This window comes from Prionailurus bengalensis, chromosome D1 (genome assembly GCF_016509475.1).
Source record: "Prionailurus bengalensis isolate Pbe53 chromosome D1, Fcat_Pben_1.1_paternal_pri, whole genome shotgun sequence".
Classification (NCBI taxonomy): domain Eukaryota; kingdom Metazoa; phylum Chordata; class Mammalia; order Carnivora; family Felidae; genus Prionailurus; species Prionailurus bengalensis.
In genome coordinates this window covers 106818411-106845970 of record NC_057346.1, presented here as the reverse complement: position 1 = coordinate 106845970, position 27560 = coordinate 106818411, and the positions used below count along the sequence as shown (strand labels likewise).

The 27560-nt window shown below is 55.2% G+C and overlaps 1 protein-coding gene across 1 annotated transcript in view; it reads left to right on the top strand.

Moving 5' to 3' along the window:
* The first annotated feature begins 7214 nt into the window (after window positions 1-7214).
* Window positions 7215-27560, top strand: part of AHNAK (AHNAK nucleoprotein) — a 29908-nt gene continuing 9562 nt past the window's right edge. Inside the window, 6 exon segments of the mRNA XM_043581395.1 lie at window positions 7215-7233; window positions 16828-16930; window positions 17238-17394; window positions 17772-17959; window positions 18919-21514; window positions 21517-27320. Of these exon segments, the coding sequence (XP_043437330.1) occupies window positions 17238-17394; window positions 17772-17959; window positions 18919-21514; window positions 21517-27320 (8745 nt within the window). The 5' untranslated portion in view covers window positions 7215-7233; window positions 16828-16930.

Genomic DNA, 27560 nt, shown 5'->3' with positions numbered 1-27560 from the left:
CATCAAGACATCCCTTTATTTCACCCAGGAGGAAATGAGCCCAGAGAGGGGAAGTGACTTATCAAGGGGGCATGCTAGCCTTTCCACAGTTCTCGAAGCCACTCACTGAGTCACTTTTGCTCCTAAGAGCAGGAGGGCGCTTCCCCCCCCAAAGCTGCAGGGAGAGAAGGATGCACTCTCGGTTTGGGAGGCAGAGAGAAGGTGGTATCCGAAGCCACCAGCAGCCCTGGCTGAGCGAGAAGCACAGAAGTGGAGCAAGTCCCAGGGCAGGTCAACCCCGGTGCTCCAAGTCCTGGGGCGGGCAGAGGGCACAGGGTGTAGCAGAGGCGGGACTTCGAGTGACAGGAACCTCAACTATGTGGTGACTCAGGCTCTGGGCAGCCTAGGCCTTTCCTTCACGGCTCAGCCTGATCTCCTTCAACTGGACTTGGGAAGTGTAAGTAGAAGAGGGAGGGAAACCCGGGCTGGTCTCTTCCCCCGCCCCCCCCCCACAACCCCCCAAACTGGGGGAAAGGCAGAGGAAGTTGGAAAGGGTGGCGGAAAGGCAGATTCCAAAAAAGGGGAGAGGAGCCTGGTGTTCCCCTCCCTCCCCGCTCCCCGTTCCCTGCTGGGGAGGGGAGCTGGCTGGGGCGTCGGCTGCTCATTCCAGCTCCCTCCCTGGGCTCCTGTTTACTTAGAGTCAGACTGCCGGGTCCCCAGCTCAGTTCTGAGCTCCCCTTCCTCCCCCCACCTCCTTTGCAGCCTATGCAATCATGCTTTGCCACTGTTTTCGTTAATCTCGGCTCCACATTTCCTATATCTTCTTGCTCTCCCCGCATCTGCACACCCACACCTCCCCCGGCCTCTAGGCTGTCTCTGACTGTGCTTGGAATCAGGCAGTGACAGGTATGTCCACCTGTCCCGCCCGCCCTGCTCACTTCGTCCCCTTTCTCTTGCCTGGACGGTCTTTCTGTGCCTTCTTTCCTCCCAGAGTCTGCACTCAGAGCCCTGCCTGTCCTCTCTTGTTCTCTAATCAGCTTTAACTTGGGTTCTGCTTTGGCCTGAAGATTTCAATTAGGACCGAGTGTAATGGGCGGGTTTCCGGTATCCCGGCTGTCGGATCTGAGTGATTCAGGAACTCCTTATTTGAAGTCCGGGGTTTAAATACAGGCTGGGATTTGAACAGAGCCGGAATACTCGACTTCAGATTTTGAGTGCGGGTGAGGAGTTTGGGGTTTGACGATTGCTGAGCACCTAATGTGTGGATCCCAGAATCACCCACTAGGTCTGCTGTTCTCTGGGGAAGACAGATTGGGAAGCAGTGAAAAGGGAACAGGGAAGGGCCTGATGTTTGACAGAGATGCTAAGCTCCGGGTGTGTGTGTATGGGGTGGAGGTGGGGTCTGGGAGATCCCAGATGGCTCAAAGGAGGGGTAACAGTCATTTCTCTGCTTCTAAGGCTGACACGCCAGAGGGCTCTCATGGGAGGGGCAGGGAGTCTGCTTTCAAAGAGACTGCAAACAGATTGCACACTTCACTTCCTTTCTGGGATCACAGTTTAAAAGCCATGATTACTTTTTGAGCAGTCGGCCTCTCGTCTTCCCTGTAATACACTGATTTTAGAGAAGGGGACTGTGGTGAGGAGGGAGGGGAAGGGGAATCCCCTGGCCAGGGGCCTGCCCACAGAGCTCCCTTTGTGGTTGCTATGGAAATGGGCATAATAGGAACAAAACAGAGGCACGTCGCCTGGCAACCGAGGAGCCCAAGGTTCATCACACACACTGTGTGTACACATCAGGGAACCCCCTGCGGGGAGGGAGCAAAACTTCTGGGGAAGCTGGGGTATCCCAGTGATGACGAGTCCTAGAACTCACCTAGCTCTGCCAGTGAATCTGCAGGACTGTGGTGTGGGATGCCTCTGAAAGATGATGGGAGTGCCAGCAGGAGGGCTCAAGTCCTCCCTGATCCCTGGGTAGCCCTTAATTTGACAGACGAGTCTGAAGCCTCCCCGAAGATACAGGTTTTCTTTGCAAAGTTGACACCGCAGGAATCCTTATAACTAAAGAAATATACACAGTGTGTATCTGTGTGCGGGTGGGGGGTGAGGTATCCGTGTAAAAGACCTGGCCGAAAAGATCATGTCCGATTTTCCCAAAGCATAGGACCTGCAGGGGACTCAGAATACAGTTCCTTCAGGACAGAGCACCTTGAGGGCAGGGATTGCATCCTGTCAAGTTCTCCATTCCCTGCACCGCCCCCCCCCCCTCCCCGTAGGCCCCTGGCCTTGTGTTGGACACACAATAACTGTTTGTGTAGCTGCACGTGAGGTCTGTAAGTGGAGTGACTGCTCCCTGGAGGTTGACCTTGAAGGGAAGTGTGGGGTTCAGGATGCTGTTGTGAAAAGAACAAGGGCTGTGGGGCCAGTTGTACCTGTAGTTGGTTCATTCCTTCATTCCTTCATTCACTCATTCATTCCACACAGTGTTCTTCATTGATTGTTACATGCCAGCCTCGGCTCTAGGCGCAGGACAGACAGCAAAGAACAAAGAATTCCCTGCCCTCATGGAGCTTAGATGCCAGTGGGAGTTTTGACCCCTGCTTCTGAGGGTTTTGTGCCTTTAGGTAAATCACTAACCCTCTCAGACTATTCCTCCCAGAGCATGTGAGGATTAAATGAGCTAACACATGATAGTGCCTGCTGTGGCATTAGACACAATCACCATTAGAGTAGCTTTGCGGGGGGGGGGGGGGGGGGGGGGGGGGGAGAGCCACAGCCGTGGGCAGAAGGAGAAGGGTTGGCAGCAATTTCCAAAAGAGTGTGTGTGTCTCCAATCACATCATTGAAAATTGTTGAATATATTTCCCTTCCCCTGCGCTGTGGAAGCTGGCCTAGGAAATCCCAGCTCCAGCAGGCACGATCGTGGCTTTGTACGGGGCAAGGGTCTGGGTTACCCCATTCTCTACACTCCTGCTTGGAGTGGGGCAACAGCCAGTCCCCAGGACCATCCCCCACCAGGGATCTTGACACTCTTACCTCTGAATGAAGTACCTGGACAGTAACCCCTGCTCTATAGCTGCTCCAAGCCCAGCCCCTCCTGCCTTCTTCTCTGTTGACCAAGAGGGTGGCCAGAACAAACAATGCAGCAGATAAGTTGGCCTGGAGCCCAGGACACTAGCCTCTGCTCTTTCACTCCTGGGGGGCTGACGGAGCCCGGGGTGCAGTGAGGGCACAACACCCGCACCCTTCCCCCACTGTTCCTTTCCTGCTCCAGCCCCTCCCTCCAAACTCCCAGAGCCCTTCTGCAGATCCCCTGTGTCTTTGTGGCAAATCATCCGAGCTATCCTTCTGAAAACCTAGGTAAATCCACTCCCATTTAAATATGTCCTGGGAAGGGGCGCTTGGATGGCTCAGTCGGTTGGCCGGTTGGGCGTCCGACTTCGACTCGGTCATGATCTCACGGTCTGTGAGGTTGAGCCTGGCGATGGGCTCTGTGCCGACAGCTCAGAGCCTGGAGCCTGTTTCCGATTCTGTGTCTCCCTCTCTCTCTGCCCCTCCCCCACTCACGCTCTGTCTCGCTCTCTCTCAAAAATAAACATTAACATTTTTTAAAAAAAAATATGTCCTGGGAAAACTTGCACTTTCAAGGAACCAGATGATTCATTTCATAAAGTTAGATATCCTTTGGTATACTGTTAGCAGTGGTTACTTTTGGGGAGAGGGCCTGAGGAGGGGAGGAAGGAGATGTTTATTTTTTATTGTCCTACCTTTCTGTATTGTTTACATTCTTCACCAGATGGAGGCATTGATTTTATTTAAAAAATGTCAACAAGGATTGTCTGACTTGGAGCGTTACGGGCCACTTTATCTGTATTCTTGGTCCATTTTTGAAAAGCCGAATAGATGTTTCTGAAAATGAAATATGAATTAAAAGCCATTGGTAAGGGAAATATAGTAGCTCTTGGTTTTTGTGTTTTAAAAGCATCCCAAAGTTGAAAAGTTTGTATACGTATATACATATGTATGTGTGTGTGTGTGTGTGTGTGTGTATATATATATATATAAACTTAAAAAAATTTTTTTTTAATGTTTTATTTATGTTTTAAGACACAGACAGAGCATGAATAGGGATGGGGCAGAGAGAGAGGGAGACACAGAATCCAAAGCAGGCTCCAGGCTCTGAGCTGTCAGCACAGAGCCCGATGCAGGATTCGGGACTCAAACTCACAAATCGTGACATCATGATCTGAACTGAAGTCCGATGCTTACCAACTGAGCCACCCAGGCACCCGTTTTTTAATAAGGCAGGTTGGGGGGGCAGTCGGTTGAGCCTCGGTCCCTGGTCTTTGGCTCAGGTCATGATCTCAGGGTTTGTGAGTTCAACAGCCCCATTCATAGGGCTCGAGGCTGTCAGCGCAGAGCCGGATTCTGATCCTCTGCCCCCTCTCTCTGCCCTTCCCCCGCTCACACTCTCTCAAGAATAAACAAACATTTAAATAAGGCAGGTTCTAGGGAAGGTGTACAGAACAAAATGGAGAAGGTGCTTCTTTAGAAATCCTGGGTCTATGGCTGTGTTTGTGATGTGTGTGGTGGGACTGCCTCTGCCATGGGTTTGAGTCCCTATCTACGTGTGTGTATGTGTGTGTGTGTGTGTGTGTGTGTGTGTGTGTGTGAGTGAGAGAGAGAGAGAGAGAGAGAGAGAGAGAACGTTCTTGCACACACGAGCAAGTTAGAGACAGTAGACATAGACACAGAGACATAGAGAGAATGCTAGTGCCCCAGTCTCTGCTTTGTCTGTCTGTCTTTGCATGTCGATGCCTGTCTGAATGTCTACACATGTGTCTCCACCTTTCCGTGTGCATTGTATGAGTCTGCACAGCTATGGCTCCTTTGCTATGTCTTCCCTCCCCCACGGCCTGTACCCTGTGCTGGTAACTGGACCTGGGACACAGCCCCCAGGGCTGGCAGCAGAGTTGGCTGCTGGGTATTTTTAGCCTGTAAACATGTTTGCCATTTCAGAGGACAGGACCGCAGGTCTCAGCCCTAGCCCACTCATGATCTTGCAGCGAGGAGGGAGCTCCTGCCTGGAGCCAGGTCTTCTCCTGGACCCCCCAGCCTGGGGTCTCCCTTCCTCAGCATTCGGGAAGGAAGGAAAGCTTCCTCGATGCGGGTAGTGGGTGGCCGCCTAGGAGGAAGGATAAGAGGAGTCGTCGGGGGAGAAGAGAATGGGAGGTGGAAGGGGACTGCGTAGCGCCAGAAGGCCCCCCTGCACCCCATCATTAAGCGGTTAATAAAATCTCATGGAGTTAGAAGTGGCTGTGGGAAATCGCAGTAAATCTGGAAACAGCGTCCTTCCAAGTGGGGAGGTGGGGGAGGGACTCGGATAAGAAATGGTAGGTAGAGGAAAGGCGGGCGCTCCAGCCTGCAAGGAGTCTGCAGAAGGGGGGGGGGGGGGGGAGTGGGGAGGCTGCCGGCCTGACTCCCATGTCGTTGCAGCGGCCGGAGCAGCACCGTGGTGCGTAGGACCCTGGTGACTCCACGTGGGCACCCTAACTCCAGGGGTGGGGCCAGCGTCTTCAGACCGGCTTTGTGGGGGGAGGGGCTGGGGGCCCTCCGAAAGGGGCGAGGCGAGAAATGGGCGCGGCTGCCTGGAGCTCAGGAACTAAGTGAGGAGGAGACAGGGGCCTGGAATTTGAAGTGTAGGTTCCTGGGTTGAGAGAAAACTCAAAAGGTCCGCGGCAGGCTGGAGGTCGCGGCCGAATCACCCAAGCCCCCCCGCCGCTCCCGCAGAATGAGCTGATTCGCGGTTCTAGCTGGGAGGATGAGCCTTGGGGAGCTTCGAGGAGTTTCTGGCCGAGGAGACCACACACTGCATACGTTGGGGGTAGATCCAGGCACGCGCCAGGGACCGGGGCACTAGATGGGGGCAGGGTAAGGCAGTCCCTCGGACGTGCGGCGCCCCCACGTCCCTGCGACCCCCAGTGGCCCCCCCACCCCCACCCCGGCAGCCCGCTCCCGGGTCCTTGTAGGGTCGGCCCCCGCTCGCCAGTCCCAGCCCCAGTCCGGCCCCGCCCGGCCCCGCCCTCTCCCCACTGCTCGGGGCAGACCCGCCCGCCGGAGCCGGAGTTACAAGAGCCGCCTCCGCGCGCGGGGGCCCGGCCACTCGGAGCAGCTCCGCCGCGGGGACTGCACCGCCCGCCCTGCCGGACCCGCCCCGACCGGGGCTCGCCGCCTGCAGCAGCCGCAGCACCGCGACCTGAGGCCCCGCGCGGGCTATGGCTGTGCCCTGGGGCTGAGCGCGCAGGTAGGGGCACGGGGCGCACCGCGGCTCCGCGGGAACAGGACTCTGCGAACGCGCGAGGGGAGGTGGGCTGCAGGGTTTGGGCCGCGCTCTTGGGCCAGGCGCGCTGCGAGGATTCAAACGGCGTGGAGCAAGCTAGGCAGCCCCGGGTCGCGCGGGCAGGCGACGCGTCGCGTCGCGCCGCGCCCTGGGAGCCGAACTCTGCCTCCGGAGGTGGGGCGCAAGTTGGGCAAAGTTGGAAAATCGCTCCGAAGCGCGCTTTGCTCCAGTCCTTATTTCTCTCGAGGGCTGATTGTTAGTTCTCCTGCCCGGCAGGGAGCCCTGTTCCTGGTCCGGGGGCCCCTGTCCCATCCCCTCCTTCTCTTTGGGGCGGTGGCTCAGCTCACTGCTGTAGCTCCTATTCCGTGTTTACTGGAGAAGTTTCCGAGGTCGCCGCCGCGGCCCCTTGGCCCCTCCCGGAGCCCCCGCGCTCCCGCGCCCCCTCCGCTGTCCCTCCCCGCTCCCCACACCTCCGCCTCTAACTTCGCGTCCGGAGTCCTCCCGGCCCCACCCAGTTCTGTACCACCGGCCTCTCCCTTTCTCAGCCCCCCTCCAGCTGCCCCGCCCTAGTCTGGCCGCTCCGCGTTCCCGGCTCCAGAAGACTCCCTGCTTCCTCCGGGGCGGCGCTGCCTGGACGTTTGCAGCGCGCCCCCCGGCGGGAAGGGTGGGAGTGGGGGTGGGGGGCGTAATTAGGGAGATTCCAGCACTGGGGTGGGCGGGGAGGGGGGGGCGGTGTGGCGGCCCGGCCCTCGGGACCGCCCCTTCCCCTTCGGGGGCGGTGCGCTCTCCCCCACCCCACTCCCAAACTCGTCGGGGCGGGATGGCCCCCGCCCCAGCGCCTGGCTCGGCGCCAGCAGCCTGAGGAATGTGGTGGTTGGAGCCGCTGACTAATTCAAACCAGAACTCGGGGAGGAGTGGTGAGGGGCAAAGGGGAGGAGGGGAAGGGGCTGTGTGTGGGAGATGGGGGCAGGAGCGGGGCCCCGCGTAGGAGGAGGGCTTCGCTGCGCTCTCTGGACCCTCCACTCCAGCGGTGCGCTCTTGGAGAGAGGGTTGGGGGACGAGGTCCTGCCACGGAGTTGGAAAGGCTTGAGTGCTTAGGGTGTGTTCGGAGAGCGGTGTTATGTAAGGCTTTCCCATGCAGGGAGAGGGTGTGCAGTGTGTGAGGGCCTGGCCCTCCCCTGGCTGGGCTGGGCGCCCCCTGCAGTGCCAGGGCCGGGGATGTGGGGGCGCAGCCCTGGGCGGAGCTGGCCGCGAGGGACACGTGGGGTCTGAGCAGGCCTGGCTGTGCCCCCCTTGCGTGGGAGGGGAGCCGAGTGGGCAGAGGGGGCAACTCAGGGCTCTAGTTGGGCGCCTGCACCCACAACGTGGCCACGGAGAATTGTGTGCGTGGTGTGTGTGCTCTCGCCTTTCACTGGGTGTGGCTGCAGAGGGGTGGTGGTGAGGTGCCCCGAGGGAGTTTGCGCGGTGGCCGCTGAGAGCCCTGCTCTGTGTAGTGGATTTGTGGAAAGGCAGGGTGGGATCATCCCATGGCAGTGGGGTCCTTAGAGAATGACCTGGCGTTTTGGAGGAAGAAGGACTACGATATTTACCTCTGTGTCCCCAGCACAGCGCGGGGCTCCCAATAATTGGTTTTGAAACAGTTCTTTCTTTAGAATCCAGCCTCCGATGACAGGGTTCACCTGCCCTTCCTTGCACTGCCCCGCACTGGTAGGGGCTGGGTTGATGTTGTGAGGCATAGTGACAGTGTGGGGCTGTAGTGACAGGTGAAGGTGCGGGAGTGGGGGGGCGGGAAAGAGGAAGAGATTGAAGATGCCTTGGAAGGCATTTTCAGGCCTCCACACCTATGCTGCCTCAAAACTGGGGGAGCAGGGTCCGCTTTCATTTTCCTCTCTTCCGCTGCCCCTCAGGAGGGAAATCCCTGGAGCTGGGTGTGGCCCTCACTTCCTTTCCGAAGCTGAATGGGGAAGCTTCCTTCTACTTGGCCCAAAGGGATTGATGGGTTGGGCCAGCCGTCGGTAGGCAGAGTGTGCAGAGTGGGGAGCAGAAGGGCGCCCCAGGCTTAGGGGGCACCTCCTCGCTCTGAGCTGTGAGCTGTGGTTGGAAGGAGGTGGGGGTGGGGCGGGGTAGGAGAGGACTTGGGATCTTGAAAACTGGGCTAGCAGAGGACACGGGGTCTGCAGGGTTCGAAATGGGGATCAGGGGGTGTTCTAAGCCCCTCTGTAAAGTCTTGTCCTTAGGAGATTATATGCAGAGACACTGGTCATTGAACAAGGACACATAGGGAGCCACGTAAGTCGTGCGGGGCTTAGTGCTGCTGACATGGAGGCCCTTAGCAATGGCTCAGGGTCCTGGTCTGGGCAGTTCCTTGAAGAACTAACCCCACAGAGCTGAGGACTCGTACCAGCCGGACTTGGTTCAGGGTCCTGAGGCTACAGGTCCAGGGCCCAGGGTGGGACAAGAGAGAGTAAACCATGGGAGACTCGTGGAGACGGGAGGGGGTGGGGGAAGGGCAGCAGCAGACCAGGGCAGGGAATGGTATGGGGGTCTCCGGGATCACCTGAACAGGAGGCCCTGGGTGGAGGTGCCCAGGCATTGCCAGGCTGGATTCCTTGGCTCAGCTCGGAATTGGCTGGCAGGCCCTGGTGGAGCATGCTACCCAGATCCTGAGCAGCTGGTTTGAGAGGTTGGGGCAAAGCTGTGGGGGCGGAGGGGTGTGTGGGGCTCTGGGGTGTGGTCACTAACCTTCCTCAGAACTTGGGAACCGCCTGGGGACAGACAGAGGCATACCAGGAGAGCTAATCCTACTCTTCATGGGAACCCTCCCACTGCTGGCTCTCCCTGCGCCCCCCCCCCCCCCGCCCCCGCGCCCCCAGGTTTCTCTCCCTGGAGGTGGTAAGCCTGTGCATGCCCTGTGCACCCGAGGAGAGGAAGGCAGGCGGCTGCTGGGGAGGGTTTAGAATGTGCTGGTTTCAGTCGGGTGGGGGCCAATGTCTAGGGCCTTTTGCTGTTTCTTTGTCCCCCATGGGCTTCATCCAGGCCCCCTGGGGAGCTGGCATGTCCCTGGTCTCTGCCCATCCCTGCTGGGCTCCCAGGCCTTCCGGAGCAAGGTCGCTTTCTTCCATGCCTGGCGTGGGGGCTGCGTGGATGGGCTACAGTGGGGCTTAGCAGGAATGAGTATGCACACAGGAGTTTTGAGAGAGCCCCTCTTCCTCACCCTGGCCTCACTTCCCGCCTGTGAGACTGCTGGGCTGTTGTAGCTGGAGGTCTTGCGTCCCAAGCATGGAGGTCTCACTGTGGCCTTGAGTCCCGGTGACCACTAATGTCATAGTGGGGAGGTGTGTGTTATTACCTGTGAGCAGATGGCCCTCTGGCTATGCATGGTGGCCCTGGATGTGTCACTTTGCTTGCCTGTGGGACTTTTAGGGCAGGGGACAGCAGTGGGACTCTGCCCGGGTAGTGGAGGTTTCATAGGGGCGGGAGGGGCTGCAGGTAAGCGCTGGAGTCAGTTTCTCCATCCTGGACAGGTTCTGGGCCCTGGAGTTTGCATCCAGAGGCCCTCGGGAGAGTGAGGATAGCTCTGGGAGTAAGGCTGAGTGATGCCGGACGAGGCACTGCACATGGCTGGTCAGGGAGGGGCATCCTGCCCTGTCCCTGGGGGCCAGAGCGGAGGTTCTAGGGGAAGGGGAAGTGCCTGGAGCTGATCCCGGCTTCGTGTCCTGGCTGGGATGGGGGGCGGCTCTTTGGCTGCAGAGCCAACCGACCGGCCTGGCCCTGCGCCCCTGCACTAGCGTGGTCTGACCGCTGGGCGGAGAGCTCGCCTGTGGTCGGGGAGTTTCTGCGCCCTCCCGGCTGTAACCTTCCCCCAGGGGGAGACGGACTGTTCTTCACCACCCCTGCCCCGTGGAGGGTGCCACCCTTGGAGTTGGTGTCTTCGTCCAGCGGTCCTGGGTAAAGGCTCTCTCTTCCTTGGCTGTGTGGCCAAGTGCGGGCACTTGGGCTGGATAATGTGCTCCTGGCCCCAGGCCCGTCACAAGGAGGAGAGTCCCTCTGGGTCAGGGGAGGAAGAGGGAATCTCCCTCCCCGCTGAAAGTGAGAACTTGGAGCTCGCTGGGGAGTTGGGGGGTGGGTGGAAGGAAGCAGCGCGCTGATGGCCGGGGGGAGAAGTGGAGAAAGGTGTCACGGGGGAAGCCAGTGGGCAGCTGGCTGGTGGGGTAGGAGTGGGGATGCCCTGGACGTGGAGGTGCAGAAAACTCCCCATGGTGGTGAGGGGCTGACAGGGAGGAGAGGGCTCGAGTGATGAGGTTGGAGGAACATCCTCCTTGGTGGGAGTCGTGGGTTGGGCTAGTGGCCCAGAGAGCAAGGGAGCAAGGAGATGGGCAGGGGCACACACGTAGAGGGACACACAGACTCCCGGGCACCGGGGTAACAGGTGTAGGCACCCTCCATGATGGGCAGGGCCTGGGGCTTCCCAGACCAGGTGTCTGCGGGGAGAGGGTGAAGGCAGGGGTTGTGGCCCCGCTCAGGGCTGCGAAGGGTGGAGAACAGGGCTGATGAGCGTCTGTGTGCACACGCGCTGTGTGCGTGCCCCCGTTTTTCTCGGAATGTCTCTCCATACGTGGCAACTGCATACGCGGAGGCTCATTTGGAGGCTTGGGCCCTGGAAGAGATGCCACCCCTGTTTGTCCTTGTGCCTCTGGGATGAGGGTCTGCCTGTTGTGTCTGTTCCCAGTGAGTGGAAATATTTGCCTTGCCTTACTGGTGCCTTTCTCTAGAGTGGGTCTTAGGCTGCCCAAGCCCCAGAGGGGACGATTCTCTTGGCCTTCGCTTGCTGGGGCCCGGGAGAGTCTACAGGTGGGCTGGATCTGTGTAGCTCAGGATTGCTGACTTGTAGGGACATGGCCTCAACGAGCCTCGGAACCAAAAGGCCCCTCAGATCCTGGGCTGTCGGATGCCTGGGTCCCTGCCCATCTGGGTTTGCTGTCCCCAAGCTGTTGACCAGGATTTGGCCGGTGTGTGGGCAAAGGAGGCTGGTGGCCTCTTGCCCTCCCTCCTATGCTTCTGGCCCTTGAAAGCCACCTGAAAGGTGTCACTGCTGCCTGGGCAAATCTCCCGCTGCTCCCTGGGTCTTTGGGTCCCCTCCAGTAATCTCAGTCCCTCCCTCTCTTGGGGGTAATGCCCCTCGCACCTCATATCCCTCTAGATGTGCATAGAGGCCTCTCCATCTTCCTGGGGGCGTCTCTCTGGCCCTCCTCCTCCAGCCCAGGTCTCTGTTTTCTGTGTATCTCTGTCGTGCATCTTTCTCTGTGGTTTCTCATCCTGTGTGTGTATTTTTTTGTGCCCTCCATCCCTCACGCCTCGCTAAAGACCGTTTGCTTTGGAGTCACAGAGTTCTAGAAACCCAGGCTTGCATCTCAACTCTAGCTTATCCTTGGGGCAGTCTTCTTACCTCTGGGGACCTGTTGCTGCGTCTCTAAAACCAGGACAATTAATTATTAATCACACAGGGCCGTGACTGGGATCGAATGAGACCCCAGGCGTGGAACCACAGCACGGAACCTGGCACACCCCAGGAGCTCTGCAGAATTCTCTTTCCCCTGCTCTGTTGGGGGTTTTCGCTCTATGCGGAGCTTTGTCTTCCTCTTGGCTGCTTAGTGTTTAGGAGCATAGATCCCCCCCCCCCCCCCCCCGGGTGTGTCTCTTTTTTCGTCGCATATCCTACCCCCTCATCCTATTTTCAGTGTTTGGGACTTTCCCTCTGGTAGAGGTCTCTACCTTGGGTGTGAGTCATTCGTTCTGTTCTTCGTAGCTTGGGGAATGGCTCTCCCTGCCTTGTGTGTATGGTGCATGTGATCGCTAATGCGCATGCCGCTGGGCTGGCTAGAAGGTCCACTGCTCTTGGTGTCCTCCCCACGGTGGGTGGGAGTGCCACCGCCGGTGTCCATCCTTTGGGGGACAGATACTCAAACTTGTGCTCCTTCCGGCGTGCATCTTGTCTTCAGGTTTGGTGCATGGAGGCATCGGGGCCCATGGACCTATCTTGGGGAGTGTGTGTCTTATGGTTCCTGTCATCTTGACATTGACGCCGGTGGCAAGGCTGTTTTTGGCTGTAGCAGCAATTAGGCTGGACTCCCCCCACCCCCCACCCCCCACCCCCCACGGCTGACTTCATGCTGGCTCTTGGGAGGAAGAGGCTCTGTTCCCTAAGGGCAGTGGGGGAAGGACGCTCCTCTGGATGTCACCCCTGCAGAGACCCTCTGCCCTGGGCATGGAGTCCGCTACCTGGATCCGTCAGGGTCTTGTCCCCAATCCACAGAGGTGCTGCACATCCTCTTTGCAGTTTTGAATCGACAGGACAGCCTCGTTCTTCTCTCGCTGCTTCTGGCCCGCGTCATGGTGTGTGTGTCCCTGCAGCCTTAGATATATGATCTCTCAGCCTTACAGATGGAGCAGACTTATCTCTCTCTGACTTCCAAGCAGTCCACTGCCTTAGCGGGTCTCCACTCCAGTCCCTCCCATCACGAAGGATACTGTAAGCCAGTGTCAGGTGGGCCTCGGGGTAGGGAGCTGGCAGACGGGGGGTCCTGGGGCCCCAACACTCTCCCGTTCTCACCTCTCTGGACCTCGCCTTCCCCATCTGTAAATACCAGCTGGTGCTGTCCCACAGGACTTCTGGCGGTGCCGGAAGTGTTCCACATCTGCCCTGTCTAACGTGGTGACCCTTGTGTGGTTGTTGAGCTCTTGAAATGTGACTATTGCAAGCAATGAGCTAAAATTTTAATTTCGTTTAATCATTTTATTTTATTAAAATATTTTTATGTTACTTTTTAAATTTACATCCAAATTAATTAGCATATGGTGTTAAAATACGTTTTTTTTAATTTTTTATTTTATTTTATTTATTTTTTTTATTTATTTTTTTATTTTTGGGACAGAGAGAGACAGAGCATGAACGGGGGAGGGGCAGAGAGAGAGGGAGACACAGAATCAGAAAGAGGCTCCAGGCTCCGAGCCATCAGCCCAGAGCCCGACGCGGGGCTCGAACCCACGGACCACGAGATCGTGACCTGGCTGAAGTCGGACGCTTAACCGACTGCGCCACCCAGGCGCCCCTAAAATACGTTTTTAAAGTTAATTTATTTTGAGAGAGAGAGAGAGCACGAGCAGGGGAGGGACAGAGAGAGAGGGAGACATAGAATCTGAAAGCAGGCTCCAGGCTCCGAGCTGTCAGCACAGAGCCCAATGCGGGGCTTGAACCCACAAACCTTGGGATCATGACCCGAGCAGAAGTCGCACTCTTAACCGACGGAGCCACCCAGGCACCCAAATTAATTTTTTCAACATTTATTTTTTTTATTTTTGAGGGAGAGAGAGAGAGAGAGAGAGAGAGAATCCCAAGCTGTGAGCACAGAGTCCGATGCAGGGCTCGATCTCACAAACCGTGAGAGTTGGACACTTAACTGACTGGGCCACCCAGGCGCCCCTTAATTTAAATTAATTTAAATATAATTTAAATTAAGGCAGCTACCCTGTTGACAGCATGGCTTTCAGATGTCTTCCAGCTCCAAAGACTTAGGAATCTCTGCTGAATGTGCAGAATTTCCCAAAGTTCCAAAGACCCTCCTTTGGGTAACCGCAGGGCAGGGCCCTCGGCGCCCCAGGGGAGGCCTGGCGTTGCCTGACTTGTGTGGGAAAAGAAGGGACCATCTATCTGGGCTTGGTACAAGCTCCAGGGGTGTGGGAGAGACTGGGAGCAGGGACTCAAATGCAAAAAACAGGCCCTTGCCACCGTGGTCTCGAATCCCACACTAGCATCCCTATGTCCAGCCACCTGAATGGGCCAGGGCAGGTGGGAGGGGAGGGTGCTGGTCCTGGCTGTGCCAGGAGAGCCCTGAGCCTGGGTAGTCAGTGGGTGCCCTGCCAGGGCCAGCCTACAGCCGCGGGTCCAAGCGGCTCCTGTTCTCACGGGCTGTGGAGGCTTCACCTTCGAGATGGCTCTCTCCCCTCATTAGCCGCCAGGCCTGAGGTGCATTAGCCGGTCCCTCCTGAGCCTCTGAGCTGTGCTTCTGGGGACACCTGGCCTGTCTCCACTGGAGCCCTGGCCCCTCTGTCACCCAGGGGTCTGGCCAACGAAGCACTTTGTCTATCTGGTTTTAGGCGTGACCCTTTGCATGTCTGGAGCTGTTGCGGCCCCAGTGACTCACTGGGGAAGGAGGGAGGGTGGGGCTGAGCTGTGGGCGAGGGTGAGCTGGCTCGTGTTCCCCCCCTTCGCTGGCTGCTGGCTCAGGACCAGGATGCTGGGCAGAGAAAAGGGGCCCTGCTCGAGGAGGAAGAACGGGGTGCTAAGGTGGTTGGTGGCTTCAGAGGTCGGAGAAGCCCTCAGGCTGGAAGCCTTTTCCATCCCTGCCCTGCCTGGCTCCCTGTCTGCAGGGCTGGCTTCCTGGGGCTGGCCGCTGGGCAACGGCACCTTTAAGTTGCAGCTTCGCTGTTCCGCGTGACTTCCTGTGGTGGCTCCTCTGTTTGGCATTTCTGCTCGTCCGGAGGGATGGTGATTCCCCAGCTCACACCTGTGCCCACAGGCCACTCGCTGTCAGTGGCTCTGCTCGCCTCCTAGGCGGCACCCGTGTCATAAATACTGCCTGTATGAGTTCAGGGGGTGGAGGACTGGGGTCTCTGTGGCTGTCTACCGGCCCCCCCGCCCCCCCCCCCCCGTGCTGTGATCTGCCTGACACCACAACTGCTAAGTGCCCAGGAGTTTCCAAGAGACACAATCCCGTCCTCAGAGGCAAACTCTAACACTTTCAAGAAAGCTGGTAAAGGGGTGCCTGGGTGGCTCAGTCGGCCGGGCATCCGACTTCGGCTCAGGTCATGATCTCACGGTTTGTGAGTTTGAGCCCCGCGTCGGGCTCTGTGCTGACAGCTCGGAGCCTGGAGCCTGCTTCAGATTCTGTCTCTTCCTCTCTCTCTGCCCCTCCCCCACTCACACTCTGTCTCTGTCTCTGTCTCTCTCTCTCTCAAAAATAAATATTAAAAAAAAAAAGAAAGCTGGCAAATTATAGGTTCGCTTTGCCCCTTTCTTTCCTTTTATATTTCATCCCCCAATCCCCGAGAAGGCTCATAAACCTTCTGGAACATTCTGAGGCTAAATGGGTCACACCCAGAGCACCTTGCCTCATAATTTATATCCGGGACAGGAACTGAGTCTTTTAAATCTCCGCATCTGGCACACGGAGCGCATTCAGTGAACGTGGCGAGGAGCTTCGAGGGAGGTTAGGTAACGATCTAATGCGGCGTGGAGCACGGGGCTCTGCTGTCCGTCCCTTGCTGGTCTTCTCTGCCGTGTCTGGTACAGTGTTGCACTTACAAGACGCTATCAGTGTGCGTGTATTTATCGACTGGTTGACTAATTCCTGAATGTAAACAGCTTCAGGGTGGGGCTTTGGGTGAGGCTCTGAGTGGTTTTTAGCATCCCCAACTTGGTTTCACAGACCACGCTTCGGGGTGATGCTGCCACCACCATTCTGTGTGGGTGGCTGTGGGCCATGGCTGTATCCAGAGGCCCGCCTCGTGTCTTCCCAGGGCACCTCTGCAGCTGACAGCTCATCCTGTGGCCAGAGGGCATCTTTGCTCCTGAGTGCCCGCACCTATGGGGCCCTGGCTCAGGGCCCGGTGTGGGCAACCAGATGAGCCCTGACTCACCGTGTCCCCGAGGTGGCTTAGCTGTATTCAGGCCTCTTGGGCGTGGGCTGGCTCCAGGGGGTTTGCAGCTTCTTTTTTCTCAGCTGCTGTGCCTGGAACTCCCAGCCGGTGAGGGTTCCCCTGGTCCTAAGGACTGGGTTAGACCGGGTGAGCCAGTGTCACTGTCACAGGGGAAGGAGGGCACCACTGTTCCTGTTTTCAGGGCCGCCACTGGCCCCCAGTGCTGGAGGCCCCGAGAAGGGGTGACCGCTGCAGACCCGATGCGGTGTAGGGGAGAGAGTTGCGGACTCAGAGCCCAAGCAGAGTGGTGCTCTCGCTGTGGACTCCGGGCACACTGCCCTCCCCTCTCCCCCCCGCAATCTCAGTCTCTCCATCTATAAAATGGGGACAGTAACATTTCCCTCCTGGAGCCGTTCTAAAGAACCCACCGAGGACGGTGTGTATCGTGGAGCTTGTGTGCACCAGAACTTTTCACACACGCGCTCTCTCTCCTCCAGCCCTCCGGGAGATCCTATATCGTCTCCATTTTCACAGATGAGGAAATGGATGTTCAGGGAAGTTGAGTGACTTGGCCAGGGTCACACACACACAGCTGGGAAAGATGCAGAGCCCGGGTTGATAGCTAAGTCTGGCCTCCCCTAATCCCCCTCTCTGTGATCCCAGGCTGGAGAGTCACATAGGAATGGAATGATGACAGTGGGCAAGGTTGAGGTTTTGGTCTGGCCCAGAGAGCAGAACACTTGGCCATCTCTTACGGTCGGGGTGCCGAGCAAGCCAGTTGTTGAGGGCGAGTGTCCTTGTCCGCTTTTCCCTAGGCCCTGTGACCGAGATTCCCGACGACGACGAGAGACTGAGAAGACAGGAAGGAGGGGCGGGCTCCTGGCAAGGCATCCGCTCCTGAACTGAGTCCTGCAAAAGGTCCGCGGGAGGGAGGGTGTGATGGAGGGAATGGTCAGGGGAGGGGAGGGACCCTGTGTGGCATGGGAGGCAGGGCCCTGGGTGGAAGGGATGAGGGGCTGGTTATCTCCGAAGTCGGTTGCCTCCAGTGTGCACTTTCCGTATCCTCTGCGGTGCCTTGGGAACATTCCACAGTGGACACAGGCCCCTCGGAGACGCTGCTTCACTCCCTGGGAGCTCACAGCACCAGAGATCTTTGGCTTTCTCATCTCCTCATACCCCCTGAGCCCCCACTTGTCCTGAGCCCCATTTCCTTACCTCACCCCAGATGGAGAAGGAGGAGGAGACGACCCGGGAGCTGTTGCTGCCCAACTGGCAGGGCAGCGGCTCCCATGGGCTGACCATTGCCCAGAGGGACGACGGCGTCTTTGTGCAGGAGGTGATGCAGAACTCCCCTGCGGCCCGCGCTGGGGTGGTCAAGGAGGGTGAGTCACCTCAGGGTGCGGGCTGGGTGCTGGAGTGGGGTGGAGGACGGTGGCGGACGGGAGGGCACAGTCCCAGTGGGATCAGGATGGTCGGTACCCGAGCCCTGCCCTCTTCTGCCCCCATTGGGGCAGGCGGTGATGTAGGGCGGTGGAGACGTAGTCCCTAGTCCTCACTCCACTGCTCACGAGCTCTCTCACTTCGGACAAATTAGTTGGCCTCCCTAAGCCTCAGTTTCTTCATCTGTGCAACATGTATTATGGTGGTCGGACATGCGTTAAATTAAGTCAGTTCGAGGGCCCAGTGCGTGGTGGTTGTGTGTTGTTTCCCTGAGACCCTGGGTGGGGGTCTCACCAGCTTCTCGCTCCTCCCTGCTCAGGGGACCAGATTGTGGGTGCCACCATCTACTTTGACAACCTGCAATCAGGCGAGGTGACCCAGCTGCTGAACACCATGGGGCACCACACCGTGGGCCTGAAGCTTCACCGCAAGGGCGACCGCTCCCCTGAGCCTGGCCAGACCTGGACCCACGAAGTCTTCAGCTCCCGAAGCTCCGAGGTGGTTCTGGTGAGTGCCTCGGCGGCTTTTCTGCGCCCCGAGTTCCCCCTGGCCATGCCGACCTGCTGGCCACTTTCTGAGCCTTGTGCCTGCCTGCCGGACCTCTCTTGTGGTTACTTTCTCTACTTTCTCTCTTGTGCGTTCTCTGATGAGCCAGTCTGTGTGTTCCTGTTTGTGTCTGGTGTGCGGCTGATGTTGCCCTGAAAGTCTCCCGTCAGACTCTTCAGAGCCCCACAGCGTGGGAACCCACTCACGCTGTCTGGTCCTAGATGCCAGGAGGAAGGTCAGCTGTTTTGTAAGAATCTTCGAAATAGCCTCACAGGTGCCTCACAGGCAGCAGTTTTCAACTTCCAGAGGCCTGGACTCGTCTGTGAGTCAGAGGCTGGGCGGCAAGGTGCCTGAGGGACGTTCCTTTGCTCCTTCTGCCGGCTTCTTTAGTTAACACATAATGGGTCCTCAAAGTGACAGTGTTAACCCCAGCACACTGAGTCCCAACAAACGCTTTCTTGAGAGGTCCCTGAGAGAATTCCCCCTGCCGATTAAGTAAGCCAGTGAGTCAGTGAGTCGAGAGGATTAAGTAAGCCAGAGTGAGTCGAGAGTCGGGAGCCTAAAGGGTGAAGTCCACACAGAGATGGTCACCCAGGAGGCATCCCTGGGACTTGACACCCATCCGAATCTAGAACGGATTGTAAATCTTTCATCCACACAGCGCAGCCCTCTACCCGGCTCCTCTCCCCATGGCTTTTGCTTCCCGGAGTTTCCCCGAATAATTTGTTTTCCTCCCGTGAGGTGGCCGTCAGCCCCTTTCTTCAGCCCCCTTTGCTCTGCCCCAGGAGGCTCCGTGGGTCTCCGTTCTGGTCCCAGCTTCTTTGGGAAACAGGCAGCCATGTTGTCGGCTGGGCTGTGGCCGGGCGTCTGTGACTCGGGCGGACCCTGCTTCAACCTCTGCCGGGCGTGTCTTTCTGCAGAGCGGGGATGATGAGGAGTACCAGCGCATCTACACCACGAAGATCAAGCCTCGGCTGAAGTCGGAGGATGGCGTAGAAGGGGATCCTGGGGAGACCCAGAGCCGCACCATCACAGTGACTAGAAGGGTCACGGCCTACACTGTTGATGTGACAGGCCGTGAAGGTGCCAAGGACATCGACATCAGCAGCCCTGAGTTCAAGATCAAGATTCCACGGCATGAACTGACTGAAATCTCCACTGTGGATGTGGACACCCACCCTGGCAAGACAGTGATCAGACTGCCCTCGGGCTCGGGGGCAGTGTCTCCGACCACAGGCTCTGTCGTGGACATCCGAGCGGGGTCCGTTTCCGCTTCGGTACCAGAGCTCCAAGGTGCTGGCCACTCGAAGCTCCAGGTCACCATGCCTGGGATAAAGGTGGGAAGCCCAGGCGTCAGCGTCAGTGCGAAGGGCTTGGACTTGGGTGGCAAAGGAGGGGCCCAAGTTCCGGGAGTGGACATTTCGTCTTCTCTTGGGGGTGGGGCAGTAGAGGTGCAGGACCCATCTCTTGAGAGTGGCAGTAATGGGAAAATTAAAATTCCCAGTATGAAAGTGCCAAAATTTGGTGTCCCAACGGGGCCTGAGGGCCAGGTGCCAGTGGCAGGGTTGAGTGTTTCTGCACCTGAATTCTCTGTGGGGCACAAGGGAGGCAAGCCAGGCCTGACCATTGGTGGGAACATCCAGACCCCTCAGCTAGAAGTCAGTGCTCCTTCTGCCAGTATTGAGGGGCTTGAGGGGAAGCTGAAAGGCCCCCAAATCACTGGGCCATCACTTGAGACTGGTCTAGGCCTGAAAGGTGCCAAGTCACAGGGGAGCATCGGGGTGGACGTCTCTGTGCCCAAGATTGAGGGCACCATCACTGGCTCCAATGTGGAAGTTCAAGCCCCTGACGTTGATATTCACGGGCCTGGGGGCAAACTGAATATGCCCAAGATGAAAGTTCCCAAATTCTCTGTGTTAGGTTCTAAGGGAGAGGGAGCTGGCATTGATGTGACAGGTGCAGTGACTCTTCCTGGGGTCTCTGGGAACATCAGTCTGCCTGAAGTTGCTGCCGGGGGGCTGGAAGGGAAGGTGAAGGGTACAAAAGTTAAGACTCCTGAAATGATTATTCAGAAACCTAAAATCTCCATGCAAGATGTGGATCTGAGCCTTGGGTCTCCTAAACTGAAAGGAGATACTAAGGTTTCTGCGCCTGGGGTGCACGGTGATGTTAAAGGCCCTCAAGTGGCAGTGAAAGGCGCCAAAGTGGACATAGAGACACCTAGCCTTGAGGGGACTTTGACAGGACCCAAGCTTAGTAGTCCTTCTGGGAAAACAGGCACCTATGGGATCTCTATGGCAGATGTAGACTTAAATGTGACTGCCCCTAAAGTGAAAGGGGGTGTGGATGTTGTACTCCCAAAAGTAGAAGGGAAAGTCAAAGTCCCTCAAGTTGACATCAAAGGACCCAAAGTGGACGTCAGGGCCCCAGATGTGGAAGTGCATGGCCCAGAATGGAACCTGAAAGTGCCCAAGTTCAACGCTCCAGGAGTTGGAGGGGAAGGCCCAGATGTAGATGTGAAACTACCCAAAGGAGATGTCAGTATTTCAGGGCCCAAGGTCAACGTGGAGGCCCCAAATGTCAACGTAGGGGGCCTGGGAGGCAAACTTAAAGGCCCTGATATTAAGCTGCCTGAAGTCAGTGTCAAGACACCAAAGATCTCCATGCCTGATGTGGACTTACATGTTAAAGGCCCAAAGGTAAAAGGAGAGTATGATGTAACATCCCCAAAACTTGAAGGAGAACTGAAAGGCCCCAAAATGGACATTGATGCCCCGGATGTGGATGTTCATGGCCCAGACTGGCATCTGAAGATGCCCAAGATGAAAATGCCCAAATTCAGTGTTCCAGGGCTCAAAGCGGAGGGCCCAGAAGTGGATGTGAATCTTCCCAAGGCTGATGTGGACATTTCTGGGCACAAGGTAGATGTTAGTGGTCCAGATGTGAGCATTGAGGGACCAGACGGGAAATTGAAGGGAGCTAAGTTTAAGATGCCTGAGATGAATATCAAAGCCCCGAAGATCTCCATGCCAGATGTGGACTTACATCTGAAAGGCCCTAAGGTAAAAGGAGAATACGATGTCACAGTGCCAAAAGTTGAAGGTGAGATTAAAGTTCCTGATGTTGAACTTAAAAGTGCCAAAGTGGATATTGATGCTCCAGATGTTGATGCTCATGGCCCAGATTGGCACCTGAAGATGCCCAAAATGAAAATGCCCAAGTTCAGCATGCCTGGCTTCAAAGCTGAGGGCCCAGAAGTGGATGTGAACCTGCCCAAGACAGACGTTGACATCTCAGGACCCACAGTGGACCTTGAAGTTCCAGATGTGAATATTGAAGGACCCGAAGGAAAGCTGAAGGGTCCCAAGTTTAAGATGCCTGAAATGAATATTAAGGCCCCGAAGATCTCTATGCCTGATGTAGATTTGCATATGAAAGGTCCCAGGGTAAAAGGAGAATATGATGTTACAGTGCCAAAGCTGGAAGGGGAACTCAAAGGGCCAAAAGTAGACGTCAGTGCCCCGATGTTGACGTTCATAGTCCTGAATGGAACCTAAAGATGCCCAAGATGAAAATGCCCAAATTTACCATGCCCAGCCTCAAAGGGGAGGGCCCAGAAGTGGATGTGAACCTGCCAAAGGCTGATGTGGACATTTCGGCACCCAAGATGGATATTAGTGCTCCAGACTTGAGCCTTGAAGGACCAGAAGGAAAGTTGAAAGGTCCAAAGTTTAAGATGCCTGAGATGCACTTCAAAGCCCCTAAGATGACTCTGCCAGATGTTGACTTGGATCTTAAAGGACCCAAAATGAAAGGAAATCTAGATATGTCTGCACCAAAAATAGAAGGTGAAATGAAAGTTCCAGATGTGGACATCAAAGGACCTAAGGTAGACATTAAAGCACCAGACGTGGAAGTCCAAGGTGCAGACTGGAGCCTGAAAATGCCCAAGATGAAAATGCCCAAGTTCAGCATGCCCAGCCTCAAAGGGGAGGGCCCAGAAGTGGATGTGAACCTGCCCAAGGCTGACCTTGACATCTCTGGACCCAAGGTGGACATTGAAGCCCCGGATGTGAGCCTTGAAGGTCCAGAAGGGAAGCTGAAAGGCCCTAAGTTTAAGATGCCCGAGATGCACTTCAAGGCTCCCAAGCTCTCCATGCCTGATGTGGACTTACACTTGAAAGGTCCCAAAGTGAAAGGGGATGTGGATGTATCTGTGCCCAAGATAGAAGGTGAAATGAAAGTGCCAGATGTGGACATCAAAGGCCCCAAAGTGGACATTGATGTCCCAGATGTGGATGTTCATGGCCCAGACTGGAACTTGAAAATGCCCAAGATGAAAATGCCCAAATTTAGCGTGCCTGGCTTCAAAGGCGAGGGCCCAGAAGTGGATGTGAACCTGCCCAAGGCTGACATTGACGTATCTGGCCCCAAGGTGGACATTGAAGCCCCAGATGTGAGCCTTGAGGGCCCAGAAGGGAAACTGAAGGGTCCCAAGTTCAAGATGCCTGAGATGCACTTCAAGGCTCCCAAGATCTCCATGCCTGATGTGAACTTGAATCTTAAGGGGCCAAAACTGAAGGGAGATGTGGACGTGTCTGTGCCTGATGTAGAAGGTGAAATAAAAGTGCCAGATGTTGACATTAAAGGGCCCAAAGTTGACATCAGTGCTCCAGATGTGGATGTTCATGGGCCAGACTGGCACCTGAAGATGCCCAAGATAAAAATGCCCAAGATCAGCATGCCAGGCTTCAAAGGCGAGGGCCCAGAAGTGGATGTGAACCTGCCCAAGGCTGACATTGATGTCTCAGGACCCAAGGTGGATGTTGAAGTTCCAGATGTGAATATTGATGGTCCAGATGCAAAAGTAAAAGGTCTTAAATTTAAGATGCCAGAAATGAATATAAAGCCTCAGAAGATATCCATGCCAGATGTTGGTTTGCATTTGAAAGGTCCTAAAATGAAAGGAGATTATGATGTTACAACTCCAAAGGTAGAAGGAGAGATAAAAGCACCTGATGTTGACATCAAAGGGCCCAAAGTGGACATTAATGCACCAGATGTGGGGGCTCATGGCCCAGACTGGCACCTGAAGATGCCCAAGGTGAAAATGCCCAAGTTCAGCATGCCAGGCTTCAAAGGAGAGGGCCCAGAAGTGGATGTGAACCTGCCCAAGGCTGACATTGATGTCTCTGGACCCAAGGTGGACATTGATGTTCCAGATGTGAATATTGAAGGTCCAGAGGGGAAACTAAAGGGTCCAAAGTTTAAGATGCCAAGCATGAATATACAGACACACAAAATCTCTATGCCTGATGTTGGACTTAATCTCAAAGCCCCTAAACTGAAAACTGATGTCGATGTTTCCCTTCCCAAAGTGGAAGGAGACTTGAAAGGTCCTGAAATTGACATGAAGGCCCCGAAGATGGATGTGGATGTTGGTGATATTGATATTGAAGGTCCAGAAGGAAAGCTGAAGGGCCCTAAGTTTAAGATGCCTGAGATGCACTTCAAGACCCCCAAGCTCTCCATGCCTGATGTGGACTTACACTTGAAAGGTCCCAAAGTGAAAGGGGATGTGGATGTGTCTGTGCCCAAGATAGAAGGTGAAATGAAAGTGCCAGATGTGGACATCAAAGGCCCCAAAGTGGACGTCGATGTCCCAGAGGTGGATGTTCATGGCCCAGACTGGCACCTGAAGATGCCCAAGGTGAAAATGCCCAAGTTCAGCATGCCTGGCTTCAAGGGTGAAGGCCCAGAAGTGGATGTGAACCTGCCCAAGGCTGACATTAATGTGTCTGGCCCCAAAGTGGACATTGATGCTCCTGATTTGGATATTGAAGGACCAGAAGGAAAATTAAAGGGCTCTAAATTTAAGATGCCTAAGTTGAATATCAAAGCTCCTAAGATATCCATGCCAGATGTGGACTTGAATTTGAAGGGACCCAAAGTGAAAGGAGAAATAGATGCTTCTGTGCCTGAACTAGAAGGTGATCTCAGAGGTCCACAAGTTGATATCAAAGGTCCTGGTGTGGATGTGGAGATGCCTGATGTTGACCTGGAATGTCCTGATGCAAAGTTGAAAGGCCTTAAGTTTAAGATGCCCGAGATGCACTTCAAGGCTCCCAAGCTCTCCATGCCTGATGTGGACTTACACTTGAAAGGTCCCAAAGTGAAAGGGGATGTGGATGTATCTGTGCCCAAGATAGAAGGTGAAATGAAAGTGCCAGATGTGGACATCAAAGGCCCCAAAGTGGACATTGATGTCCCAGATGTGGATGTTCATGGCCCAGACTGGAACTTGAAAATGCCCAAGATGAAAATGCCCAAATTTAGCGTGCCTGGCTTCAAAGGCGAGGGCCCAGAAGTGGATGTGAACCTGCCCAAGGCTGACATTGACGTATCTGGCCCCAAGGTGGACATTGAAGCCCCAGATGTGAGCCTTGAGGGCCCAGAAGGGAAACTGAAGGGTCCCAAGTTCAAGATGCCTGAGATGCACTTCAAGGCTCCCAAGATCTCCATGCCTGATGTGAACTTGAATCTTAAGGGGCCAAAACTGAAGGGAGATGTGGATGTATCTGTGCCAAAATTGGAAGGAGATTTGAAAGGCCCCAGTGTGGATGTGGAGATGCCTGATGTTGACCTGGAATGCCCTGATGCAAAGTTGAAAGGCCCTAAGTTTAAGATGCCAGACATGCACTTCAAGACCCCCAAGCTCTCCATGCCTGATGTGGATTTACACTTAAAAGGCCCCAAAGTGAAAGGGGATATGGATGTGTCTGTGCCCAAGATAGAAGGTGAAATGAAAGTGCCAGATGTGGACATCAAAGGCCCCAAAGTTGACATTGATGCCCCAGATGTGGATGTTCATGGCCCGGAGTGGCACCTGAAGATGCCCAAGATGAAAATGCCCAAGTTCAGTATGCCTGGCTTCAAAGGCGAGGGCCCAGATGTGGATGTGAACCTGCCCAAGGCTGACATTGACATCTCTGGACCTAAGGTGGACATTGAAGCCCCGGATGTGAGCCTTGAAGGTCCAGAAGGGAAGCTGAAAGGCCCTAAGTTCAAGATGCCTGAAATGCACTTTCATGCCCCTAAGATCTCCATGCCTGATGTTGATTTCAACTTAAAGGGGCCTAAAGTCAAAGGAGACTTTGATGTTTCTGCCCCAAAGCTGGAGGGAGAGTTAAAGGGTCCAGAATTGGATGTGAAAGGCCCCAAATTGGATGTTGACATGCCAGACGTAGCTGTGGAAGGTCCAGATGGAAAATGGAAAAGTCCTAAATTTAAGATGCCAGACATGCACTTTAAAGCTCCCAAAATCTCCATGCCAGACATTGACTTACACTTAAAAAGTCCCAAGATAAAGGGAGACGTGGATGTTGATGTTCCAAAATTGGAAGGTGACCTCAAAGGGCCAGTTCTCAAAGGTGACATCAGTGGGCCAGATATTGACATTGAAGGACCAGAGGGCAAATTGAAAGGTCCCAAGTTCAAGATGCCTGACATGCATTTCAAAGCCCCAAATATTTCTATGCCTGATGTGGACTTAAATTTGAAAGGACCCAAAATCAAGGGGGATGTTGATGTGTCTGTGCCTGAGGTAGAAGGTAAAATTAAAGTACCAGATGTGAACATCAAGGGCCCGAAAGTAGACATAAATGCTCCTGATGTTCATGGCCCAGACTGGCACCTGAAGATGCCCAAAATGAAAATGCCCAAGTTCAGCATGCCTGGTTTTAAAACAGAGGGCCCAGAAGTAGATGTGAATCTTCCCAAGGCTGACATTGAAGTCTCAGGACCCAAGGTTGACGTTGAAGTCCCAGATATGAGCATTGAGAGTCCGGAGGGAAAGATCAAAGGGCCTAAATTTAAAATGCCAGAAATGAACATCAAAGCTCCCAAGATCTCGATGCCAGACATAGATTTACACTTGAAAGGTCCTAAGGTCAAAGGAGATGTGGATGTTTCCCTACCTAAGGTGGAAGGTGACCTAAAGGGCCCCAAAGTGGACATTGATGCCCCAGATGTGGATATTCAAAGCCCAGACTGGCACCTGAAGATGCCCAAGATGAAAATGCCCAAGTTCAGCATGCCAGGCTTCAAAGGAGAGGGCCCAGAAGTGGATGTGAACCTGCCCAAGGCCGACATTGATGTATCAGCACCCAAGGTGGACATCGAAGGCCCTGATGTTAACATTGAGGGACCAGAGGGAAAGTTGAAAGGTCCCAAGTTCAAGATGCCTGAGATGAACATCAAAGCCCCCAAGATCTCCATGCCTGACTTTGATTTGCACCTGAAAGGTCCTAAGGTCAAAGGAGATGTGGATGTTTCCCTGCCTAAGGTGGAAGGTGACCTAAAAGGCCCTGAAGTTGACATCAAAGGGCCCAAGGTGGACGTTGATGTCCCAGATGTGGATGTGCATGGCCCAGACTGGCACCTGAAGATGCCCAAGATAAAAATGCCCAAGATCAGCATGCCAGGCTTTAAAGGCGAGGGCCCAGAAGTGGATGTAAACCTGCCCAAGGCTGACATTGATGTCTCAGGACCCAAAGTGGATGTTGAATGCCCTGATGTGAATATTGAAGGACCTGAAGGAAAGTGGAAAAGTCCAAAGTTTAAGATGCCTGAAATGCATTTTAAGACTCCTAAGATATCTATGCCAGATATTGACCTTAATCTATCAGGTCCAAAAATAAAAGGAGATGTGGATGTCACAGGTCCTAAGTTAGAGGGAGACCTGAAAGGCCCTGAAGTTGACCTCAAAGGCCCTAAAGTGGACATTGATGTCCCAGATGTGGATGTTCATGGCCCAGACTGGCACCTGAAGATGCCCAAGATGAAAATGCCCAAGTTCAGCATGCCAGGCTTCAAAGGCGAGGGCCCAGAAGTGGATGTGAACCTGCCCAAGGCTGACATTGATGTCTCTGGACCCAAGGTGGACATTGATGTTCCAGATGTCAGTATCGAAGGTCCAGATGCAAAATTGAAGGGTTCCAAGTTCAAGATGCCAGAGATGAACATCAAAGCTCCCAAGATCTCCATGCCTGACTTTGATTTGCACCTGAAAGGTCCCAAGGTAAAGGGAGATGTGGATGTGTCTCTGCCTAAGGTGGAAGGTGACCTGAAGGCCCCTGAGGTTGACATCAAAGGCCCCAAGGTGGACGTTGATGTCCCAGATGTGGATGTGCATGGACCAGACTGGCACCTGAAGATGCCCAAGATGAAAATGCCCAAGTTCAGCATGCCAGGCTTCAAAGGAGAGGGCCCAGAAGTGGACGTGAACCTGCCCAAGGCCGACATTGACGTATCAGCACCCAAGGTGGACATCGAAGGCCCTGATGTTAACATTGAGGGACCAGAGGGAAAGTTGAAAGGTCCCAAGTTCAAGATGCCTGAGATGAACATCAAAGCCCCCAAGATCTCCATGCCTGACTTTGATTTGCACCTGAAAGGTCCTAAGGTCAAAGGAGATGTGGATGTTTCCCTGCCTAAGGTGGAAGGTGACCTAAAAGGCCCTGAAGTTGACATCAAAGGGCCCAAGGTGGACGTTGATGTCCCA